The following is a 23,665-nucleotide window of genomic DNA, read 5'->3' as shown; positions in this document are numbered from 1 at the left end:
TGTTTGCATCCCTTCACCAACATTTCTACCTAATGGCTGTCCAAACCCTCATAGGCTGCCTCCCAGAGATAGATCTCACTGGGTAGGGCCAGCCTATGCAATTTACAGATTGCACTAATTATTAGAAAGTTATCTTTTAAGTCTAGTTTTCAGATTGTGTTATTAGAAAGTTCTTGATTTCTTTTAAATCCAAATCATTTTGCCCTTAGGGAAAAGACAAAGCCGTGAACCAGCATTAACTAAAATGGCATGACTATGGGGCAAGAAGAATCTAAGATGAAGAAAGAGAGAAGAGGAATGACAAAAAGGGTGCAGGCAGGTGCCGGAGTCAGGAGACAGGCAGGCAGTATCAGATAAATAGGTCTGTGGAGCTAGAGGGGCACAGGAGGAAAACTGAGGTGAGAGGCAGAAGTGGTGCTGAGAGGAGAATAGTAAGGGAATGGAAACTGGTAGAAAATTAAAGAAGGAGATACTGGAGTCTCTTCTAAAAGGAATGGAACCCAGACTAGAGGTTTAAATCAAAGTGGGGGAGGAACAGAAAATCATTTTTAAGATTCAAAACCTATCAGAGGGTTCCAACTTTGCCCTTTGCCTACAGCTATGGAAAAGAGCATTATGGAGACAGGAAAGAATGTTTACTAGAACAAGGACTAGACAGAAGAGAAGGGAATAATTGGACACAGGAAATTAGTTTAAAGAGCAATGGAAAGAGAAAAAGAAGTGAATAGAGAAATGGAAAGGAGGGGGAATGAAAACAGAACTTTTAGGTTAAGGAATTGCATTTATTCCTGTGCCAGCACGTAATTGTATTTTCCTGGCAAGCATCCTGCAGCCCTCTGCAGGGGGAAAGGGGTGCCGGCATGTGTGACTGCAGGGATTGAAGTCTTACTGCTTTGTACTATTACAGCCAAGCGAGGGACTTCATTAACGAGCCTGTGTTTTGATGTCACAGAGACAGGCACTGAAACTTCAATCACCAGCAGTCCATACACTTGAGAATCAGTGGTGATGGGAAGAGCAGGGTGTGGCCAAGGGTGAAGGGTGGGGGTGGGGGGTAGATTGTGAGGCTGGGACAGGGGTCAAAGGTATGGGAACACAATCATGAAGGTTCCAAGTAAGAAATGAATAGAACCTACTCATCAAAAACCCTGTTTCCTGCTCAGCATGGCACACAGAATGCCGGCATATGTCAGCTGCTCACATAGCAAAGCATCAAGTTCCAGGCAGCAAAAGGGAATAAGAACATAATCTTTGTGGATTCCATCCACATTGAGTGCGGTAAACTGATGCTGTGGGTAATGAGGACTGGGTGTTGCTCAGAAATGCCTTGGAATCTAGAGGTCAGGGCTTGAACCCTGCCATTTGCTTCCTGAGCCTCCCACCATTGGCCCTGCCTTTTTCTTGACTTCATGGATCAATGGTGGCTCCTTCTCCTAAGGAAATCATCAGTTAGTAGAGACCAATTCCTTGGGAAGGGTGTCTTGTAAGGAGGTAGCCCTTCACCTGCACATTCTCAGTAGGCTGGGGATGTGTGTTCATTCATGCAGCCATTGATTCCTGCATTCACTCAGTCAGTCAACTGAATGACTGATGTTTTTAGGTGTTTGTGTTAGCCAAGCACTGTGTGGGAGTGACAGAGGGGAATAAGGTGAATTTCTTCCTTCAATGAAGCACAGTCTAGTTGAGGAGAGGAACATAGAAATGACTAACTCTACTATGAGGGAGATGGAAATTAGTACTGTAATAGAAGTTCAATTCAATTAATACTCAGAGAGAGAAGTGATTAATTTGGGTTGAAGTGAGAAGGGAAGGCTTCCTGGAAGAGGCTATCATGTAATTTGAGGCTTGAAAGATACAATTGTGGGGCTGGGTATGGTGGCTCACTCCTGTAATCCCAGCACTTTGGGAGGCCCAGGCAGGCGGATCACCTGAGGTCAAGAGTTTGAAACCAGCCTGGCCAACATGGTGAAACCCCATCTCTATTAAAAATACAAAATTAGCCGGGCATGGTGGTGCATGCCTGTAATCCCAGCTACTTGGGAGGCTGAGGCAGGAGAATCACTTGAACCCGGGAGGCAGAGGTTGCAGTGAGCCAAGATCACACCATTGCACTCCAGCCTGGGCAACAAGAGCAAAACTTCGTCTAAAACAAAACAAAACAAACAAACAGAAAGATACAATTGTGGATAGAAAAGACAGGGTAGGTGGGAGACAGAAAGACAGAGGGGGAGGAAGGAGAGAAAGAGAAAGAGGGAGAGAGAGAAAAGGATAGAAAGAGAGAAGGAGGGAGGGAAGACAGGAAGAGAGAGGGAGGGAAGGAGAAAAAGAAGGATTGGGAGGGAGGGAGAGGGAGGGAGGAAGGTAAAGAGAGAGAGAGGGAGGACGGTAAAAAGAGAGAGAGGGAAGGAGAGACAGAAGAGAGGGAGGAGGGGAGAAGAAGAGAGAGGGAGATAAAGAGCGGGGAGGGAGGAAGAGAGAGAGAGAGAGGCCATTCGAGGCTAAGGGAATAGCATGAAGAAAGACATGGGAACTCCAGAGTGCTCGGCATTTTCAGCAAATGGTGAATGGGATGGTACGACTGCAGCATATGGCACTTGGAGAAATAAATGGGCAGTTGAAACTGGAAAGCAAGAAAAGATGAGCTGGAGAGGCTCATGAATGCCATGCTCAGGAATTAGGACTCTATCCCACATGCAGTAGGGAGCCATCAAAGGATTTTGAGGAAGAGAGAAATGTGTTCCAACGTATGTTTCAGGAAAAGAGTTTTCTCTGGTTCCAGCTATCACAGAATGGAATATTCTTTCTTCCTGGATGGCAATGGGCTGCTGGAGAGGAATGGCTCTTATGTGGCTAAGGCATTGAGGACTGGGTGGCGGTGGTGGGGAAGCTGAAGGAAAGAGGAGAAATGGACAGCATCAAAAGAGATGGCACCTGTGTGAATGTGAGAATGGGCACTCGTTGACATACAGGTCCAAAGGTGGGAAGAGAGGAGGATGGAGCCAGGATGACAGTGTGTGCTTCCAAGTAAATTGAGGGAAAATGAGTCTCAATTCTCAAAATCCCATTGATAATGAGTGTATTAGTCCATTTTTATGCTGCTGATAAATACATGCCCGAGCCTGGGCAATTTACAAAAGAAAGAGACTTAATGGACTTACAGTTCCATATGGCTGGGGAGGCCTCACAATAATGGTGGAAGGCAAGGAGGAGCAAGTCACATCTTATGTGGATGGCGGCAGGCAAAAAGAGAGCTTGTGCAGGGAGACTCCCATTTTTAAAACCACCAGATCTCGTGAGACTTATTCATTATCACAAGAACAGCACAGGAAAGACCTGCCTCCATGATTCAATTACCTCCTACCAGGTCCTTCCCACAACCCTTGGGAATTCAAGATGAGATTTGGGTGGGGACACAGCCAAACCATATCAATGAGGGAGAGATTTCATACTCAAAGAGTATTTATTTATTTATTTATTTTTTATTTTTTATTTATTTATTTTTTTTGAGACGGAGTCTCGCTCTGTCACCCAGGCTGGAGTGCAGTGGCCGGATCTCAGCTCACTGCAAGCTCCGCCTCCCGGGTTTACGCCATTCTCCTGCCTCAGCCTCCCGAGTAGCTGGGACTACAGGTGCCTGCCACCTCGCCTGGCTAAGTTTTTGTACTTTTAGTAGAGACGGGGTTTCATGGTGTTAGCCAGGATGGTCTCGATCTCCTGACCTCGTGATCCGCCCGTCTCGGCCTCCCAAAGTGCTGGGATTACAGGCTTAAGCCACCGCGCCCGGCCGAGAGTATTTAAAGAACAAATTCAAACAGAATAACTTAGGGAGACTGTTCATCTTTCATGTATAAGGATACCTGCCTGCTGTTGATTACTGGACAGGGCGTTTTCGGGGCCTTGAGCCATTTTGACCCCTTGGCTGTTGTATGAGTGTCTTTCTTGGCTGTTGGGCATTGCCAGGACTTTCATGCATTTTAGTTCTTTTGACTGCATTTTTTTTTTTTGTAAGATCCATCGTGGCTGATTAAAAATGTAAGGTTACCTGATTTGGGGTTTTCCCATCCAAATATATCTAAAACCCTGATACACTGATGAAGCCCTGATATACTTGGGCTCCGAGGGACTGCAAGGCCACTCCCTCACTCCCACAACCCCTCAACAGCAATTGGATTTGGCTACAATAAGTGACACTTTGTGTTTTTCTTCTGTGTGCTCAAAGCCCAATGATGCATACCTCTGTAGCTGCATCATGCCTGAAATGTATATTACAAACAGAGCTCTGTGAATCTAAATGACTAAATAATTTTTTAAAATGTTATGAGGACAGAGTGTATGCTTTCTTTTTTTTTTTTTTTTTTAACAGTTTCAGCGTAGCAGCCTTTGTATGAGTTACAAAAGCAAATGTAAGTTTCCTGAGAATGTGTAAAAGTGTCTCTTAAAAAATGCAGCCTCATGCCTGGGTGTGGTGGCTTACTCCGGTAATCCCAGCACTTTGGGAGGCTGAGGCAGGCCTATGGCTTGAGCTCAGGAGTTCAAGACCAGCCTGGACAACATGGTGAAACCATGTCTGTACTAAAAATACAAAAATTAGCCGAGTGTGGTGATGTGCATCTTAGTCCTATAGGCTGAGGAAGGAGGATGGCTTGAGCCTGGGAGGCAGAGGTTGCAGTGAGCTACGATCGCGCCACTGCATTCCAGCCTGGGCAACAGAGCCAGACCCTGTCTCAAAATAATAATAATAATAATAATGATGATGATGCAGCCTCAGATTAAAATCCTTGGTGAAAATTACCCTCTTCCCCATTCCCAATTGAGGAGCTATTTATATCTGCTATTCCAGGGTAGCACTCAAATATCCATTCATCTTCATTCTTTCGGACAACTTAAATTGACTTTCAAAGCACAGAAAGCATACCATTTGGCATGGATGCTTTGGTATCAGGTATATTCACACACAGACTCCTCTACAAGGTAAGATACCAGAGTAGTGGTGCACTCCCCTTAGGAACTAGGGAGCATCCCCAGATGCTGTTATCTCTTGGTTTCTAGTGTATGGTTTTTTTTTTTTCTTTTAATTATGGCAAAATATATAGGATGTAAACTTTGCCATTTTAACCAATTTTTATTTTTTATTGAAGTAAAATATACATATATATTTTGCCATCTTTATTAATTTTGAGTGTGCAGTTCAGTGGTAATGAATACATTTGTGTTCTTTTTTTTTTCTCCTTCATCCCTCCTGCTTCTCCCCTTCCCAGCCTCTGGTAACCACCAATCTACCTTCATGAGATCTATTTTTTAGCTCCCAAATATGAGTGAGAACATGCAATATTTGTCTTTCTATGCCTGGCTTATTTCACTTAACATAATGGCCTCCAATTCCATCCATGTTGTTGCAAATGATAGGATCCCGTTCTTTTTTATAGCTGAATAGTACTCCACTATGTGTACATACCACATTTTCTTTATCCATTCATCTATTGATGCACACTTAGGTTACTTCCAAATCTGGGCTATTGTGAATAGTGCTACAAGAAACCTGGAAGTATAGATATCTCTTCGATATACTGATTCCCTTTCTTTTGAGTATATACCTAGCAGTAGGATTGCTGGATCATATGGTAGTTTTATTTTTTGTTTTTTGAGGAACCTCCAAACTGTTCTCCATAGTGGTTGTTTACATTCCTACCAACAGTGTACAAGGTTCCCCTTTCTTCACATTTGAACCATTTTAAAGTGTACAATTCAGTAGTGTTAATTTCATTCACAATGTTGTGCAACCATCACCACTATTTCCAAATCATTTCATCACCCCAAAAAGAAACTCTGTAACCTTTAAGCTGTAACTCACCCTTTCCCTACCCCCAGGCCCTGGCAATCACTAATCTACTTTCTCTCTCTATCTATTTGTTTATGCTGGACATTTCATATAAATAGAATTATATACTATGTGGTATTTTGTGACTGGCTTCTTTCACTTACTGTAATGTTTTTTTTTAAGTTGTGTGTGTGTGTTTTTGTTGTTGTTGTTGTTGTTTTAATCTTGGCTATTCCACATCCTTCTTAATGTGTATATTAAGTTGTTCTTCAGCTAGGTAGAAGAGGTGTATACATATCATTATGTAAAATAATTCTTTTGGCTGACCTGGAATGACACAAAGAAAATAAAAGTGAGGAACATTTGAGTAATAATAACCTTAATGTCTCAGAACTTGTAAGGGCTGAAAATTGGACAAACTGAAGAATTCCAGCATAAGTTTCTGTGTTATTCTAGAATGCAGGCTAATTTCAATGTGTGTTTGGTGCAACTAAAAACTAACAGCAATAGGAGATAAGTTAGAGAAATGACTACCTTGTGGAGAATTTAGGGCCACCAACATATTAGAAGTAGTTAAAGTCCTATCAGTGTTTGTCAGTCTTTAGAAATCGACATCCCCATTTGTTTGTTTGTTTGTTTGTGTATTTATTTATTTATGAGATGGAGTCTCACTCAAGGCTCATTCATGTGGTGCCATTTATCGGTACATCATTTCTTTTTTTTTTTTTTGGCTAATATTCCATTGAATGGATGTACCATATTTTGTGTCTCCATTCATCTGTTGCTGGACACTTAGATTCTTTCCACCTTTTGGCTATTATGAATACAATGCAGTGAACATTGGCATACAAGTATCTGCTTGAGTATATGGTTACAGGTTGTTTATGCATCAACAACAGAAAGAATATAGTATTTTTAAAGGCCATTTTGCTTTGGAATTCTAGAAGCACCTTCTAACAAAACTTGGTTGTACAGACTGGTGAGGTGTTGTGGCACTAACAGCACTGCCATGCACCCCAGGCACAGTCAGGGTGGCAAATGCCTCATTTCACTCACTCTCAGACTTCTCAGAGAATCCACATTAGCTCCCCCTCTCTCCTTAACTCAGTACTCACTGTCTTTTTTAAAGAGTGGGTCTCGCTGTGTTGCCCAGACTGGAGTACAGTGGCTATTCATAGGTGCAATCACAGTGCACTATAATCTTGAACTCCTGGCCTCCCACCTCAGCAACCCAAGTAGCTGGGACTACAGACAGGCACCATGGCTACATCTGGTTTCTTACCCAATGATCCTACTGAAACATCTTTCAAAAATCACCCATAACCTTCTATTTAACATCTACAGTGGCTTCTTTTCAGTCTTTACTTTTCTTGACCCCTATGCAACATTTGACCGTGTTAACCCACCCCTCTTTAAAGTACTTCCCGTCCCTTGCCTTCTCTACATCAGTTCTCTTGATCTTCTTCCCTGGCCATTGTGTACAGTGTCTCTGTCCCCAGCTCCTCTTCTACTACTGACTGTTAGGACCATCATTTCCCATGGGAATGAGATAACCTTTTGCTGTGGGAAGTAAAGGTTTTGATGAGCTTTGATATCTGTGGAGCTGTTAAGCAGCCTCAGGCAAGAAGGACCTGTAGACATCAGAGGAGTGGTCATGACACTGCTGGGGAAGGTGGTGAGAATGCTGGGGCTGCTGGAGGAGAGCCACCACCCGCATTACCCACGCATACTGTCAGTGCTTCCAGGATGGGGTTGTTCTGTTCCTGGGAATATGATTTGACTCATGATATGCCTAAATAACTATGGTAGGCTGGGCACAGTGGCTCACGCCTGTAATCCTAGCACTTTGGAGGCTGAGGAAGGAGGCTCATTTGAGGCCAGGAGTTTAAGACCAGTCTGGACAACAGAGCAAGACCCTGTTTCTACAAAAAATAAAAATAAAATATTAGCCAGGCATGGTGGCACACACCTGTGGTCCCAGCTACTTGGGAGGCTGAGGTGGCAGGATTGCTTGAGCCCAGGTGCTCAAGGCTGCTGTGAGCCATGATCGTGCCACTGCACTGGGAAACAGAGTGAGACCCCATCTCTATAAATGGTAAGTATGTAAGTAAGTAAGTAAGTGGTGGCCCATATGACTTTTTTATTTCTTTCTTAATGGCTACACATAATAGTGAAGCATAGCTGGTGGTTGAAACCCCCTGGAAACATTTGTGTTAGAAAAAGAAAGCAGTCTGAGCCCTAGTTAAGGACAATCACCATGATGTTTCCCTCGTAACAAGGAAGTTGCCATAGAAAAGACCACATTAAGTCACTCATCAGAAATTTGTGAGTCAAAAGGTCCAGCATGGTAGTTGACAAAGCCCAGGTGACTCAAGTTGCCTAACAGTGCTGGAGTTGTTTTTGTTTGTTTGTTTGTTTGTTTGTTTGTTTGTTTGTTTGTGACAGGGTCTTACTCTATCACCCAGGCTGTAGTGCAGTGGCACAATCACAGCTCACTGCAGCCTCAGCCTCCTGGACTCAAGCTATCATCCCACGTCAGCCTCCTAAGTAGCTGGAACTACAAGCACATGCTACCATGCCCAGCTAACTTTTCTGTTTTTTGTAGAAACAGGGTTTCACCATGTTGCCAAGGCAGGTTTCAAACTCCTGGGCTAAAGTGATCCATCCCCCTTGGTCTTCCAGAATACTGGGATTACAAAGTGTAAGCCACTGTGCCCGATCTCTAACAGTGTTTTTAAGATTCTTCTACCTAAATACCCTGCTACGTCAGAGAAGAGTGAGTGAATCCCCACTCCTGAGGATTTGAGACATAACCTGCTAAACAGGAAATGTCTGATTAAGTCTTCAGTGAGCTTGCAACTAATATATTTCTGCTCCATCATTAGCCTTGCATATTTTAGTATAAAAAAGTGTGCTTTCCCCCTAATTCCCTAGGAAGAAGCATGCGATGGTTTCAGGTACCTACAACCCACTGCAGTGTAATCTGAAGATACACATATTCCAGATTGAGAAACAGAGGCCTATAATAAGAGAGGCCATGCCTCAGCTAATGGGAAAAATTCATTGTATTCTTTCAACATCCCATTGTTGTAACTAAAGATGTTTGCAAGCTGGAATGAGCCATAAGAAATGAAGCGGACATCTCATTGCCCAAACCCTCTTCTAGGAGAGGCCATTGGATTATTCCCAGGTGTTACTGTCATTTAGTGGGCAAAATTAGCAACTCATTTGTTTGTCAAAAAGGCAGATTGTGGGCTGGATGTGGTGGCTCACACCTGTAATCCAAGCACTTTAGGAGGCCAAGGCAGGCAGATCACCTGAGCTCAGGAGTTCGAGACCAGCCTGGACAACATGGTGAAACCCTGTCTCTATGAAATATACAAAAATAATCCTGGAGTGGTGGTGTGTATTTGTAATCCCAGCTACTCAGGAGGCTGAGGCACAAGAATCACTTGGATGCTGGAGGTGGAGGTTGCAGTGAGCCAAGGTCAGGCCACTGCACTCCAGCCTGGGTGACAGAGCGAGACTGTCTCAAAAAAAGGCAGATTGTTAAATGAGCCCATTCCCAAAAGGAGTCCCATTAGACCAATTAAAAACCAGAGGTCTCAAGTGTTCCTTGTCCTCCTTATCTGATCTATGAAGAAGAAAATCTAGACTCCCGGAGACCCAAGGGTCATTTGCAAAGTCATTTTCTTCTGCTTTAAAGTCTAGTCATTTCACATCTAAAAGTTCACAAAAGAGGAGGTATTGAGGTGGCAGGAAAGAGGGTTGTGCTGAAGGGAGAACAAGGAAACCAGGGTCTGTTTTGGATTCAAGAGCGAATGGCAGAGCCCAATGGCTCTTGTGGGAACAGGCAGCAGAGTGAGCGGTATTGCAATGAATGTGATTTCTCCAGAGATTTCCCCCAGCTTCAGCCTCTGGGGTTTGCCAAGCAATGTCCTGAGGTTTCACGTATTCATGTCTTGGAGGCCAACTGTACACAGCAAATGCAAAACACAGAGATAGCAGTATTGCTCTGTTGCTATATTAGGGCCAGATTGAAGCCATCTGCTGATGCAAGCTTGGCAAGAAAGAAATCCCTATGCTTGGCTCAGCAGCAGTGTTTTCTCTCCTGGCATTTTGATAGCAGCACTTCTTTCAGGCTGCCCTGTGAAGTCTTCCTGTTGGTATGGGTGAAGCCCCCATAGCAATGCATCATCCTCCTTGAAGCCCACGCCCTCAGAGGGTGAGCATTTGCTTCCTATTATGTGCTCAAGACTCCAGTAGCTTTGTAAGGGCCCAAAGGCTTGTATTCCTGGCTCCCAGATCCTCCTGTGCATGCCTGTCCATACCTGCTTGATGCACCCCAGGTCCAGCAACTTCTCCCCCAAAGCTCTGTGTGTACTGGCTTCAATGGAAGTTGTTATGCCAGAGTTTAAAAGCAAAACAGAAACAATCCAGCATGGATGTGTTTATTGCCAGGATCTCTCATCCAAGATTAAAAAATAGCTCAAGAAAAAAAGAGAATTCAGAATTTGGTAGTTGATGAATATTACCAGAGAAACATCCCAAGGGAAGCAACTGATTGACCTGGCTTGCTTATGGAGGCCCTGTCAGGGGTGGAAGAATGATTACAGCCTGCAGCAGGCTATATCCCTCACTGGGCTGCAAGAGCCTTGGAATCAAAGAGAAATAAAACTAGAAGGAAACTTAGAAGTCATCCAGTTCAACACTTTGATTTACCAGATGGGGCAACTGAGGCCCAGAAAAGAAGGAAATGACTTGTCTAAGGTGAGATAATAAGTCAGTAGCTAAAGTAGGCGTGGAACCCAGGGCTTCAGACTGCCAGGATGCGCAGGATCACTTGAGGCCAGGAATTTAAGACCAGCCTCCTAGGGACTCTGCTAGGAGATGCTGAATAACCAAAGATAGAGGGCTCTCCATTTTTTGCTTTTCCCAACAAAGAAAAACTTTTCAACACACAAAACATTGCAGACATTAATGACTGACCATTATTTTTAAAATAATTATCTAATCTGCAACACAAAGGACATGAAGGCAAAATGAGAGTCAGGGGCTGAGTGTGTAATTAGTACAGAGGTTGGGTCTACCCTCTGGGCATAGTTAAACTGATTACAAATAGAAACAGATTTTTGGATTTAGCATGAAAATCTCCTTGCTGGCCCAAAAGGTTCTTACTGATGATCAAGATAGAAACAATTTATGTGCATTTTATAATATGTACCTAATACAGCAAAAATATGTTCTGGAAAATCACTGATAAACATAAAGATATGAATGATTGAAAAGAGAATGGTTTGTGGTGATTCTCATAATACATCTGGTTTGTAGCAAACTGAGAAGTTTCTGGTTTGGTGTAGATTTAGCCACTTTGTAAGGTTTTTTTGTTTGTTTGTTTGTTTGTTTGTTTTTAACTTTGCTACTGGCTGATCCCCAGATACTATTCCCACAGGCTTCTTATTTATTTCAACACAAGATGTCTGACAAGTCTCTCCCTCTTAGAGCTGTCTTCCACAGTGTTAACAATGATCTTTCTAAAAAACACAAATCAGATTGTGTTGTTTGCTTACTTCAAAACCTTCAGTGGCTCCCTGTTGCTCACAGAATAGTTTTAGCTTTCCTAATCCACCGTAATTTGGCTCTTACTTGTCCCTCCGCCTTACCTTTCATCGCCACCACCTCTTCCCCCACAATACACACACACACACACACACACACACACACACACACACACCCCCCACAACAATATACATTCTGTGGCTCCTCCTACCATGGGGTCTATTTGCTGCTTCTGAATATGCCTCACAGACATTCTCTGAGCTTGGTGATTTGGGTCAGGCTGCACCCTCTGCCTGGAATAACCATTCATTCAGCCCATAATTCTGTCCATCCTTCATGGTGTAGATTATGTCCCAATTATTCTTAATTTTATTTTTTATTTTTATTTCAATAGTCTTTGGGGTACAGGTATTGTTTGGTTACATAGATGAATTCTTTAGTGGTGAATTTTCAGATTTTAGTGCACCCATCATCCGAGCAGTGTATACTGTATCCAATATGTAGTCTTTTATCCCTCACCCCACTCCTGCTCTTTCCCCCGAGTCCCCAGTGTCTGTTATATCATTCTTATGCCTTTGCGTCCTCATAGCTTAGCTCCCACTTATAAGTGAAAACATACAATATTTGGTTTTCCATTTCTGAGTTACTTCCCTTAGAATAATGGCCTCCGGCTCCATCCGAGTTGCTGCAAAAGACATTATTTCATTCATTTTTATTGCTGAGTAGTGTTACATGGTGTATATATACCACATTTTCTTTATCCACTTGTTGGTTGATGGGCACTTAGGCTGGATCCATATCTTTGCAGTGGCAAATTGAGCTGCTATAACCATGCTTGTTCATGTGTCTTTTTCATAGAATGACTTCTTTTCCTTTGGGTAGATACCCAGTAGTGGGATATCCCAATTGTTTTAAGAAGCCTTCCAAGATCTGTCTATTTGAAATTTTTATCTCTTTCTCTTTTATCCCCAAGATGTTTTGCTTGTGCCTTTAACTGAGCCCTTTCTACTTTCTGCCATGTAGCTAGTTGGATTGTCTCTTGATCAATTTCCCTTGCCAGTGAGGGGGCTCATGAAGGCAGACAGTAAGTCTTTCTCTAACCCTCTACTGTGATGCTTGAGACATCATAGGCTAGTTTTGTTTGTTGAATTAAATTGGATTACATTTCCCCTGTCCAGAAATGTCTGTATTTATCTTTCACCAAAAATCCTATTTCCTCTGTCTCCATAATGCTTCCTTACTATGCTGAGCTATTCCCTTTATCTCTAATTTTCATGATGGTGGCCCAAGCATACAGTGGCTTTATTGGGATTCCCATCAGTTATAAGCCACAGGTACCTGGCTATGGAATTGGGTGATAAACTTTTGCTACTGCTGAATGAAGCGCCTCAGGAAACCTGCAGCCACAGCTTAGGGAACACAGGGAGATAGCATTCTGAATATTCCTGGGGGCCTTTTAGAGGTAGAATACTTGGCCACCTTTGTGGTTGGGGTATCTAATGACTTTGGCCATCATTGTTGTTTTCTTCAGGGAAATAGAACTGATATGATAACTCCCATTCCCAACCCAGAGCTCTTTTCAGGATTTCAAAAAGTTTAACAAGGCTACTTAATCAAGTATGTCTTCAATTTTATGTGCAAACAGTGACTTTGCTCTCATGCTTTTTGGAAGTTCTCTTTGGCACTGTGTATTTCACCAATGGAGTTTGTTTTCAAGAAGAATCCATTACTACTTAATCACTGTAGTTTATTTGGTATATAGAATTTTTCAAGAGGCAGTATAGCTTCATTTGAGGTTTAGAGTCAGACCTGGACTCAAATAGCTCCTTTACTCCATACCAGCTGTGTAAATATGGGTAAAATAATTAATCTGAGCTTGAGCTTCCTCTCCAGTAAAATGGGAATTATAATACCTACCTTATAACATCGTGGAGATGGTTAAATTAAATGAAATAATGTACAGAAATAGTTTAACACAGTGTCTGGCCTACAGTGAGCACTCAGTAATTGGGCATCATTACTATAATTTCAAAATACAGGGCTGAAGAGATAGAAATAACAAAAGAAGACCAGGCGCGGTGGCTCATGCCTGTAATTCCAGCATTTTGGGAGGCCGAGGCAGTCAGATCACTTGAGCTCAGGAGTTTGAGACCAGCCTGGGCAACATGGCAAAACCCTGTCTCTAGAAAAAAAAATACAAATACAAATAATAGCCAAACAGGGTGGCACATGCCTGTGGCCCCAGCTACTTGGGAGGCCAATGTGGGAGGATTGCTTGAGCCCTGGAAATCGAGGCTGCATTGAGCCATGATCACACCACTATACTGCAGCCTGGGCAACACAGAAAGACCCTGTCTCAAAACAAAACAAAACAAAACAAAAAACAAACAAAATCAGAAGAGGTCTTTACTGGCAAAAAAAAAAAAAAAATTAGAAACAACTGGATTTAACAAAACTTCTGGGTTTGCCATAACTACTACAGTAAACAAAACTGTTGAAAGTTAGCAGATGATTTGAAAAAAGAAACAGTGCAGGAGCTGAGCAGTGGCATTAATAGATATTATTTCATCTTGATGTCGGGCAAGGGGCACTATCCAGAAAAGGAATCTGAAAGTAATGCTGAGAGTGCTGTCATTCAGGTCAACCCTAAAAATACTCCTCTTCATTTAAGTTGAGAAGTTGCTGTGAGAACCAAGGCTGGGCTTTCAACAGATCTAGCCATATGTGCTCTCCACTTTGGTGAAACCCGATCGTGACCTAAGCCTGTGCTATCCTTGCCGACTGACAGCTGACCTCGGCCTTCTCTGTGCACCCTGCATAGTTCACCTTTCAAAGAAAGAGGTCTGATTTCCAAGTAGAGCATTGCTCTTTGTTCTTTTTCTCTTTTATTTTGTTTGTACGTATTTATTTTGGAAGGGAGGGAATCTAGATTATAGTCTGCTCTGTTGCTTTTCCCTGGGTAAGAGGGTTTCCTGGAAAATTTGATTTGAATTATTATGAGTACTCAGGAAGAAAAGCTCTCTGCTTTTAAAGGAGTAAAATGTAACCAGATTCATATATCTTAAACATTAGGACATTATTTCTTTCTACAGCCATGAAAATAGTTAATAACAAAATGGAGAAAATATTTGTATAAAATGTAGGCAAAAGTTCAACAAAATATATATTATTAAAATGAATAGGAAAAATATCAATACCCACTAGATAAAAAGGCAAAAGGTATAAACTACTACGCGTTGAGAAATATAATTAGTAAACTAAAACATAGAAAAAGTTTATCTGCACTAGTAATCAAATCCCTGCAAAATAAAGAAACGTTGAGATGTCGCCTTATATTAACAAAAATTATCTTTTTTCAATGGAGGTGCTGTAAATTGGTTCTCTCATCATTGCTGGTGGCAGTATAGATTGCAATAGACCTTTTGGAAATTGGCATCTTAGTCTGTGAAATTAGACTCCCTGGCTTTGATCACTTTGACCTTGCTGCCTGCCCCAACCAGTGCCAGCCTTAGCGGAGCCCTGGTCCTGGGCCCTGCTCTATACTGGACCAGCTGAGTCCCCACACTTTTTTCCTGTGACTTATTGAGTGTTTCATCCCCTGTAAGAGAAGCTCTTCCTTCCTCTTCCTTCCTTCCCTCTGTAGAATCCCAGTCATTTCCTCTGTGCCTGTTGTTGGGCATCTCAGTGTCCCAAAGGATCTTTCCAGCTCCCTTGGCTACCAGACAGTTGGCTGGTGAAGTTGCTCACATCATATCACCTTCACAGGATATTGAAATAGCAACATTGACAATGGAGTCTAGAATCGCCAAGAGAGTAGATTTGATCTCTAAATCTGGAAAAGCAAATCTGAAACATATTGAGCCCTGGGACAGGGTCAGCAATCTTTAATTTCTTGATAAACCACTGTCTTCCTTAGATTTGCCTTCTGGGGCCACTTTTGCTTTAGGACAAGCTAAATAACACCGTGATTTTTTTTTCAGAATCATGAACATATATCATAAATGCTAGGCAGTCCAAGAATGAAAGGCCCTTGCCCATTAGCCTCTCCTTACTCCCATTCACTTGGTATCAGTTTAAATCTATGCTTTGGTCAATTTTGCTTTTTTGCGAGGATTGTTTTTAGGGGGAAATGAAAAGACCTTATAGATAAAAGGAGAATTATTTGGGAAAATAAAACAACTTTCAACAGGAAACTACCTATTCACAACCCTAATTAAAGGAAAGCTCCCAGGACAAGGAAATGTATATAAGGTGCAGGGCCTAAGAAAGGTACACTGGGAACCCACAGCACCCCCTCCCCACCAGCACACATACACACAAGAACACACCACAGGGTATAGTCACCCACATGGCATCTTATGTTTTGATAACCATAAGATCTGCTGAAAATGCCCTTCAAGCAAAACCTTGCCTGGGAGGAGATGTTGCAAAGGGCTAGCGTGCACCCTACAATGTGTATGCAGCCAAAGGGCAATGGGGTGCAGCCTGTTCACTCCACACTCCCGCTTGCTATGATCTCTGGAAGGAGCACTTCTGGCTGGCTCCTTCTACTGCCTCCCCTCTCCCCGCCCCCCACCCTCACATACCCTTCTTTTTCCCATCTCACAGTGGCCTTTTTCTCCCCCCTAAAAAGGAAATCAAAGCTGAGGCTTTCCAGCAGTCCAGACACATGCTCGAGCTGTGGATAGTGTTATACTGAGGCTATGGGTAGACTTGCATTTCAAATCCTTCTCTTTTGGTTGACAGAACTGGCCTATGATCTGGATGTGGATGATGTGCCTGGAAACAATCAGCAGGCGACTCCGAAGGACAATGAGATAAGCACCTTTCACAACCTTGGGAACGTTCATTCCCCGCTGAAGCTTCTCACCAGCATGGCCATCTCAGTGGTGTGCTTCTTCTTCCTGGTGCACTGACTGCCTGGTGCCCAGCACATGTGCTGCCCTACAGCACCCTGTGGTCTTCCTCGATAAAGGGAACCACTTTCTTATTTTTTTCTTTTTTTTTTTTTATCCTGTATACCTCCTCCAGCCATTAAGTAGAAGACTAACCATGTGTTATGTTTTTGAAAATCAAATGGTATCTTTTGGAGGAAGATAAATTTTAGTGGTAGTATATAGATTGTCCTTTTGCAAAGAAAAGAAAACCATCAAGTTGTGCCAAATTATTTTCCTATGTTTGGCTGCTAGAACATGGTTACCATGTCTTTCTCTCTGTCTTACTCCCTCCCTTTCTATCTTTCTTTCTCTCTCTCTTTGCATGGATTTCTTTGAAAAAAAAAATAAATTGCTCAAATAAAAATGTATTGGCTCTTTTTTTTTGCAAACCGTCATCTATGGTGACTGTGCAATGCTTTTTTTCCTTCTCACTAAACTTTCCATCCAATATATTCTTATCAGGCCCCGACAGGGTCCTTGAAACCCACCTCCCTGCCTTCCTTCTGGGTGGAAATCAATCCTGACTCCAAGAACCAATTAGAATCACTCCCTCACAATCCACAATCTTCATTTCGAAACCTTTGGTTGGAGTATCTTGTCAATGAAACTGAAGGTATCTCAAAAGGGTTACCTGATCTAGTCTCTCTTTACAACTTTTACTTTGCCAAAAATGCTTTGCCCAAATAGGAATCCTCTATGTAAATCAGGTACAGTTATACAATTCATCTTCTCCCTTCTCCCAAATCAAGACAGGTGAACCCAAACAGTACAAAGAAATCACTCCCCAGCTTCTTTGCTGCTGTCTCAGGCTTGCTGTGTTGCCTCTCTCCACAGGGGCTGCCACATGGCATGGGCAGCCATTGCTTTGGTTCAGGTTGCAGAAGTTGTCATCAGCAAACCCATGATTTATAGGGAGCAACTGTCACTCTTGGCCGCAGGTGAGCTTCTTCAACATTCATTTATTCAATGAGTAGGTTTTGCATACCTGTTGGGTTTCAGGTACTATACCAGATGCTGGAGACAGTGGAAAACCAAACAGAATTGAGCCCTGCTCTCATGGAACTGAAGGTCTGACACCAGTAGTAATTACAGCACTGGCTTTTCATCAACCATAGGCCCAGTATTACTACTCAAAATCTGTTTTTTGCAGGGTGCGGTGGCTCACGCCTGTAATCCCAACCCTTTGGGAGGCTAAGGCGGGTGGATCATTTGAGGTCAGGAGTTTGAGACCCGCCTGGCCAACATGGCAAAACCCCGTCTGTACTAAAAATACAAAAAAATTATCCAGGTGTGGTGGAGGGTACCTGTAATCCCAGCTACTCAGGAGGCTGAGGCGGCAGAATCGCTTGAACCTGGGACGCAGAGGTTGCAGTGAGCTGAGATCACGCCATTGCACTCCAGCCTGGATGACAGAGCAAGACTCTGTTTCAAAAAAAAAAAAAAAAAAGTCTGTTTTTTACACATACAACATTGCAATAATAATGGCACTTAGGTAATACTCAGACATTCTGCTGCTGAGGGATCCCAGGACTAACCACCCTGCCATTTTTGTAATGTGTATAATTCTTAGCACATTGCCTTGTTGCCAGGTCAGGTCAATAGAGAGATTGTTGATTCTTTCTAAAGGGGGAGGACTCAACTCCCACCTGATATATATAAGAAAGAGAGGGTGAGATGCACGGAAGGAGTGTGAGCAAAGGTCAAGGAATGGATGGGGAAGTCCCCTTTGATTCTACGAGGTGGTCCTAGTCAGGATCTCCGATTTCAGTCCCATGGCAGGAGGTCACCATGCGGGAAGCAGAATGTGTAATTTCTCACAACTTATTGCACCCCCTCTCCTGCTGTCACCAACATACTTCTGTCTCCTGCAGAGCACAATTTTCCAATATCCATCTTCTTCCTTTGCAGAAATGCTCACAAACGTAAACTGGAAATGTTTGGTTTGACGTTTCCTTTGGTTAGTTTTATTGAAGCTAAGACTACAATCAGTTGAATGTGTTAATGTGATCTCAATGATTTGTAATGGTGGGTAAGAGAGAGAGAAGAGAAAGAGAAAGAGAAAGAAGCCAGTTGTCTTTGTTTTTAAACCATCATTGTGTATTTGAATGGGGTTTGTAAGAAACTTTGGACTTTGGTTTATGAAACCTACACATTACAAAGGTTTGCTGCTTGGACTCAGAGTCTAATATAGCAACACCAACCCAGAAGAAGGATTTAAAGCCCAGTTATCATCTAATAACTGTCCCTGTCATTCCATGGAAATGTTGATATTTGATGCGGCAAAAAATAATTTGTGGCTCAGAGACCAAGGTTTGCTCCTGCAAGCAGGAGAGGACTGTCTTAAAGTCCATTTCTCCTCTCTGGGAGGCAAAGGAGATTGTCAGTTTTCGCACACCCTTCTCATCCACTTCCTCTCTCTAGACCTTAGTTTCCCTATTGTCAAATGGAGAATGAGGACAATATTTCTAACCTTTTTGTTACTCAGATTTTGTGGCACCATTCAACCCAAAAGGCAGTAAATGCCGGTCCCTCTGCCCAGCTGGTGGCATCAATGTGCTGTTCCTCCAGTGCCTCTCAGAACTTTTCCAGCCTAAGGTCATATTTGACTTGCTTCAGTTTCCAGAACATGACCCCAGGCAGCCTGTGTTTCTGCTGTCCTGGTACTCTGCCTGCAGCTACGGACCATCCAGCCTGAGGAGGACCAGAAGACAACTCCCCTGTCATGTCCAAGACCTGCTGGCTTCAGCTACGTAGATGGGATTCAACTGGATAACCACACACATGTTTAAAACATGGAAAATCCACCATATCCTGTTGGCATCAACTATGTATCAATGGCATGTCTCTCTTAGCTTTTTGCCTCTGTCTTTTCCTACCTCTCTATGTATTTTTTTTTTATTATTGTTCTACTTCAGAATCAAGTTTCATGGCTAGTTAGTGGTTTTTCATCTTTGACGTGTTGATTCTACCATTTTACCTTTTTTTTTAAACAGAGTCTCCCTCTGTTACCCAGGCTGGAGTATGATGGCACCGTCTCGGCTCGCTGCAGCCTCCACCTCCCGGGTTCCAGTGATTCTCCTGCCTCAGCCTTCCGAGTAGCTGGGACTACAGGCACACATCACTAGCCTTGGCTGATTTTTCTATTTTTTTGTAAAGATGGGATTTCACTATGTTGCCCAGGCTGGTTTCAAACTCCTGACCTCAAGTGATCCACCTGCCTTGGCCTCCCAAAGTGCTGGGATAACCATAGACATGTATAAAACATGGAAAATCCACCATATCCTTTTGGCATTAAGCTGGGATTACAGGTGTGAGCCACCGCACCTGGCCTGATTCTACCCTTTGATTTAAATTTTCTACACTTGAATTATGTTAAGATGACTATTTTTTCTTAGAAGAGACCTGGGAACTGGGAAGTTGTCCATTGTGTTGGAAGGCCTCTTCCTCATTGGATGCATGAGTGAACTTCCATCAACTCAACTCTGGTACTTGAATAAGGTTAATTCCTTAAATAACAGATACTGAGTCCCTAGGCTGCAAGGGACCTGATAGTTCATCCCACAATGTTTGCTTGATTACCTCCTAAGGCAGGGCTCTCACTAGGTCACAAAGTAGCCTGTTTGGTTGTTGGATACCTTGAATTTTTAGCAAATCCATTTCTTAAAGGAAAAGAGTTATTACAAATGAAATACAGGTAATAAAATCTAACAACACATAATTACGTAAAGTTTAGAAAATGATGTTTGCCCCATAATTCCATACCACATAGAAATCTACTATTAAATATTTATATTTTTCCATACAAAAAACATTAGCCAGGTGTGGTGCTGGGTGCCTGTAGTCCCAGCTACTCAGGAGGCTGAGGCAGGAGAATGGTGTGAACCTGGGAGGCGGAGCTTGCAGTGAGCTGAGATTGCGCCACTGCACTCCAGCCTGGGCGACAGAGTGAGACTCCATCTCAAAAAAAAAAAAAAAAAAAAAAAAAGAAAAAGAAAAAAAGAAAAAGAAAAATATTTATATTTTTCCATTCTTTCACCCCTTCTCTGTATATGCACATTCACATACATGAGATTGTATTAAACAGACAATTCTTTTTTTTTTTTTTTTTGCAGTTGCATACTGTTGCAGTATTTACAACCAATGCTTTATTGAGAAATATATATATATATATATATATATATATATATATATATATATATATATATATAATATGAATCAGTCTTTATTAGGGTGAGCCTAAATCTGCCTTCCTATTGTTTCCTCCTATGGTCTGGCTCTTCCATAAAGAGCATCCTGAGATTCAGATGGCCATGCTCACTTGGGCAGCACGTATACTAAAATCGGAACCATACAGAGATTAGCATGGCCCCTGCGCGTGAATGACATGCAAATTTGTGAAGCGTTCCATATTTTTAGCAATATTGATGGAACTAGAGGCCATTCCCTTAAGTAAAACAACTCAGAAATAGAAAGTTAAATACTGCACGTCCTCACTTATAAGTGGGAGCTAAATAACGTGTACACATGAACATTGAGAGTGGAATAATAAACACTGGAGACTGGGAAAGGTGAGAGGATGGGAAGGAATAAGGGGTAAGAAATTACTTAATGGGTACAATGTATACTATTTGGGTGATGGTTACACTGAAAACCTAGACTTCACCATTATGCGATACATCCATGAATCAAAACTACACTTGTGCCCCTTACATTTATACAAACAAAAAAAGAGACTAAGATGGCACTAGTTTTCACACAGCTCCCTTTTTGCAATAATTTTCAGTCACTGACTCTTGCCTCTGGGTTGTCTGCTTTTCTAAACACATTGGACAGTGTTGACAAGCTACTTCGTGAGCTGGGCTCCAGTGGGCCAGTGGTCCTCTTGTCCTGTCAGGCCAGTAGCTGAGCCCATGGCAGCCATTCAAGAATGGCTGCCCAGTCAGGTCTCTTCCATCCCATACTTGCACAATTGGTTTTTAAAAAATGTTCCAAGGGCTTTTGATTTCCTTGTCTATGGATTGAGTCAGATGCCATACACTCTGTGTGTGTGTGTGTGTGTGTGTGTGTGTGTGTGTGTGTGTATACTGGGGTGGAGAAATATTTTTTTCTTGCCAAGGCCACAGCATTTTTGGAAGTCCTCTTTTGGAATTGCTGTTGAGCTAGTTTATGTGCCATACGAGAAAATCAGCCTCATTTCTTTATAGTCACACCTTGTTTGGAACCAAAAATAATATTATCCAGTTTGATCACCCACCTCATTCACCACACTTGCTGCCAAGTAGCTTTTAGCTGTTTCCAAAAATCAAATCTGCCTTCAAGAAACAAAGCCCCTTCCCTCTGTCACCCCAGGAAGATTCCAAAGAATGTGCTATAGGCTATGGAGGTTTCTCTTTTTTTCCAAAGAAAAGTTCCAGAAAATTTGAGGACACTGTCCCTGGTGCAATGATTCCCTTCTAAGGGGGCCTTTTGGAAACTCACAGTACTAGTTTGGATGTAGAAGGTCTTCTAGGTTTGCCAAGGAACCAACCAAATAAGCTCATAGCTTTTTATTCACTTTTATATATTTAGAAATTACTGTATTGTGTTTGAAGGATTCACATTTAAAAAACAGAAAAATAAAGCATTGGGCTGGGCACAGTGGCTCATGCCTGTAATCCCAGCACTTTGGGAAGACAAGGCAAGCAGATCACTTGAGGTCAGGAGTTTGAGATCAGCCTGGCCAACATGGCAAAACCCATCTCTACTAAAAATACAAACATTAGCTGGGCGTGGTAGCACGCAACTGTAATCCCAGCATTTTGGGAGGCCGAGGCAGGCAGATCACTTGTGGCCAGGAGTTCTAGACCGGCCTGGGCAACATGGTGAAAACCCCATCTCTACTAAAACTACAAAAATTAGCTGGACATGGAGGTGCACACCTGTAATCCCAGCTACTCGGGAGGCTGAGGCAGGAGAATCGCTTGAACCCAGAAAGTGGAGGTTGCAGTGAGCCAAGATCGCGCCACTGCACTCCAGCCTGGGCAACAGAGCGAGACTCCGTCTCAAAAAACAAATAAAGACTAAGGGAGAAGAGTGTTTTAGGTAGAACAATATGACACAGGTCCATAATGGGCCATGTGCAAGGCAGGTTACTTTTGGAATACTTGCCATGGTGAAGCACTGCAGGATACCAGGTACCTCCCTGGGAGAGGGGAGAGGTACAACGTGAGGATGCACACCATGGAGTATCATGCAGCAGTGAAAAGCAACAGACCATATGTACCCCCAGCAGCATGGATGGATCTTAAAATCCTAGTATGGGTAAAAAAGAAAAAAAAAGGCAAGAATGGGCTATATAGCATCTCAAGAATTAATTAAAATATATGCACAGGCCGGGCGCTGTGGCTCACGCCTGTAATCCCAGCACTTTGGGAGGCTGAAGCAGGTGGATCACCTGAGGTCAGGAGTTCGAGACCAGCCTGGCCAACATAGTGAAACCCCGTATCTACTAAAAATACAAAAAGTAGCCAGGCATGGTGGTGCTAACCTGTAGTCCCAGCTACTTGGGAGGCTGAGGCAGGAGAGTCACCTGAACTCAGGAGGGGGAGGTTGCAGTGAGCTGAGATCGCACCACTGAACTCCAGCCTGGGCAACAGATTGAGACTGTCTCAAATATATATATATAACAATACATATTTTACAAAAATATAGCCATACTAAAAGGTCTACATTTACAGCATTAGAATGGGTACCTTTGCAGGGAGGGAAATGGCAGTGAGCTTTGGGAATAAAATAGAATGAATGAACGAAACAAATCAAGAGAAGGGCCTTATCTGGACCAACTATGGTGCCTACCATGAACCAAGCAGTAGCTTTCATTCAATCCTTTGCACCCAGGGTCACAAACAAAACCAAAAGCAAAGAAGAAAGGGAAAGGGGAAAGTCAGGGGTAGGAAGGGAGGAGAAGGCATAGGATTCCAGGAGAAACATCTTGCCTGCAGAGCCTGATACATAGTAGGTGTTCAATAGATATTTGAGGGGATGGACATTGAGGGAATGAACAAACAAGCATTCAAAATGTTCTGCCTCAGGCCACTTGAAACTACTGGCTTAACAAATGTACCTTCAATTATGTGACATACTTGCCACCTAGTTATACACTGACCTTAGAGTTTGAGAGGTGATTCGACTTAGAATTCTAGAGCAAGCCATCACTCAACTGCAGCTTCAGTTTAGAATGACATATTTAAGAACTACTTTGGATATGATGTTACAGCTTTCTTTTTGGGTGAAAGTCCCCAGTTGTCAGCACCATTAGGCAATGGGATTGTTACATTTATTTTGCTTTGTTAGAGTCTTCGACTCACAAAGA

General features: G+C 42.6%; 1 protein-coding gene and 1 non-coding gene across 4 annotated transcripts in view; both read left to right on the top strand.

The window, feature by feature from the left end:
• Positions 1-16,678, top strand: part of GPC3 (glypican 3) — a 455,475-nt gene extending 438,797 nt beyond the window's left edge. For all 3 annotated transcript variants that reach the window (XM_015128213.3, XM_077988476.1, XM_077988475.1), the window contains exon 8: positions 16,124-16,678. In XM_015128213.3, the coding sequence (XP_014983699.1) occupies positions 16,124-16,293 (170 nt within the window). In that variant the 3' untranslated portion in view covers positions 16,294-16,678. The remainder of the gene's footprint in view (positions 1-16,123) is intronic.
• Positions 16,679-20,624: 3,946 nt separating this feature from the next.
• Positions 20,625-20,728, top strand: LOC114675176 (U6 spliceosomal RNA). Its single transcript, XR_003726271.2, has one exon. It is a non-coding gene; the product is annotated as a U6 spliceosomal RNA (small nuclear RNA).
• The last annotated feature ends 2,937 nt before the right edge of the window (positions 20,729-23,665 follow it).

The sequence above is a fragment of the Macaca mulatta genome, chromosome X (assembly GCF_049350105.2).
Source record: "Macaca mulatta isolate MMU2019108-1 chromosome X, T2T-MMU8v2.0, whole genome shotgun sequence".
NCBI lineage: Eukaryota > Metazoa > Chordata > Mammalia > Primates > Cercopithecidae > Macaca > Macaca mulatta.
This window is presented reverse-complemented; position numbering and strand designations above follow the sequence as displayed.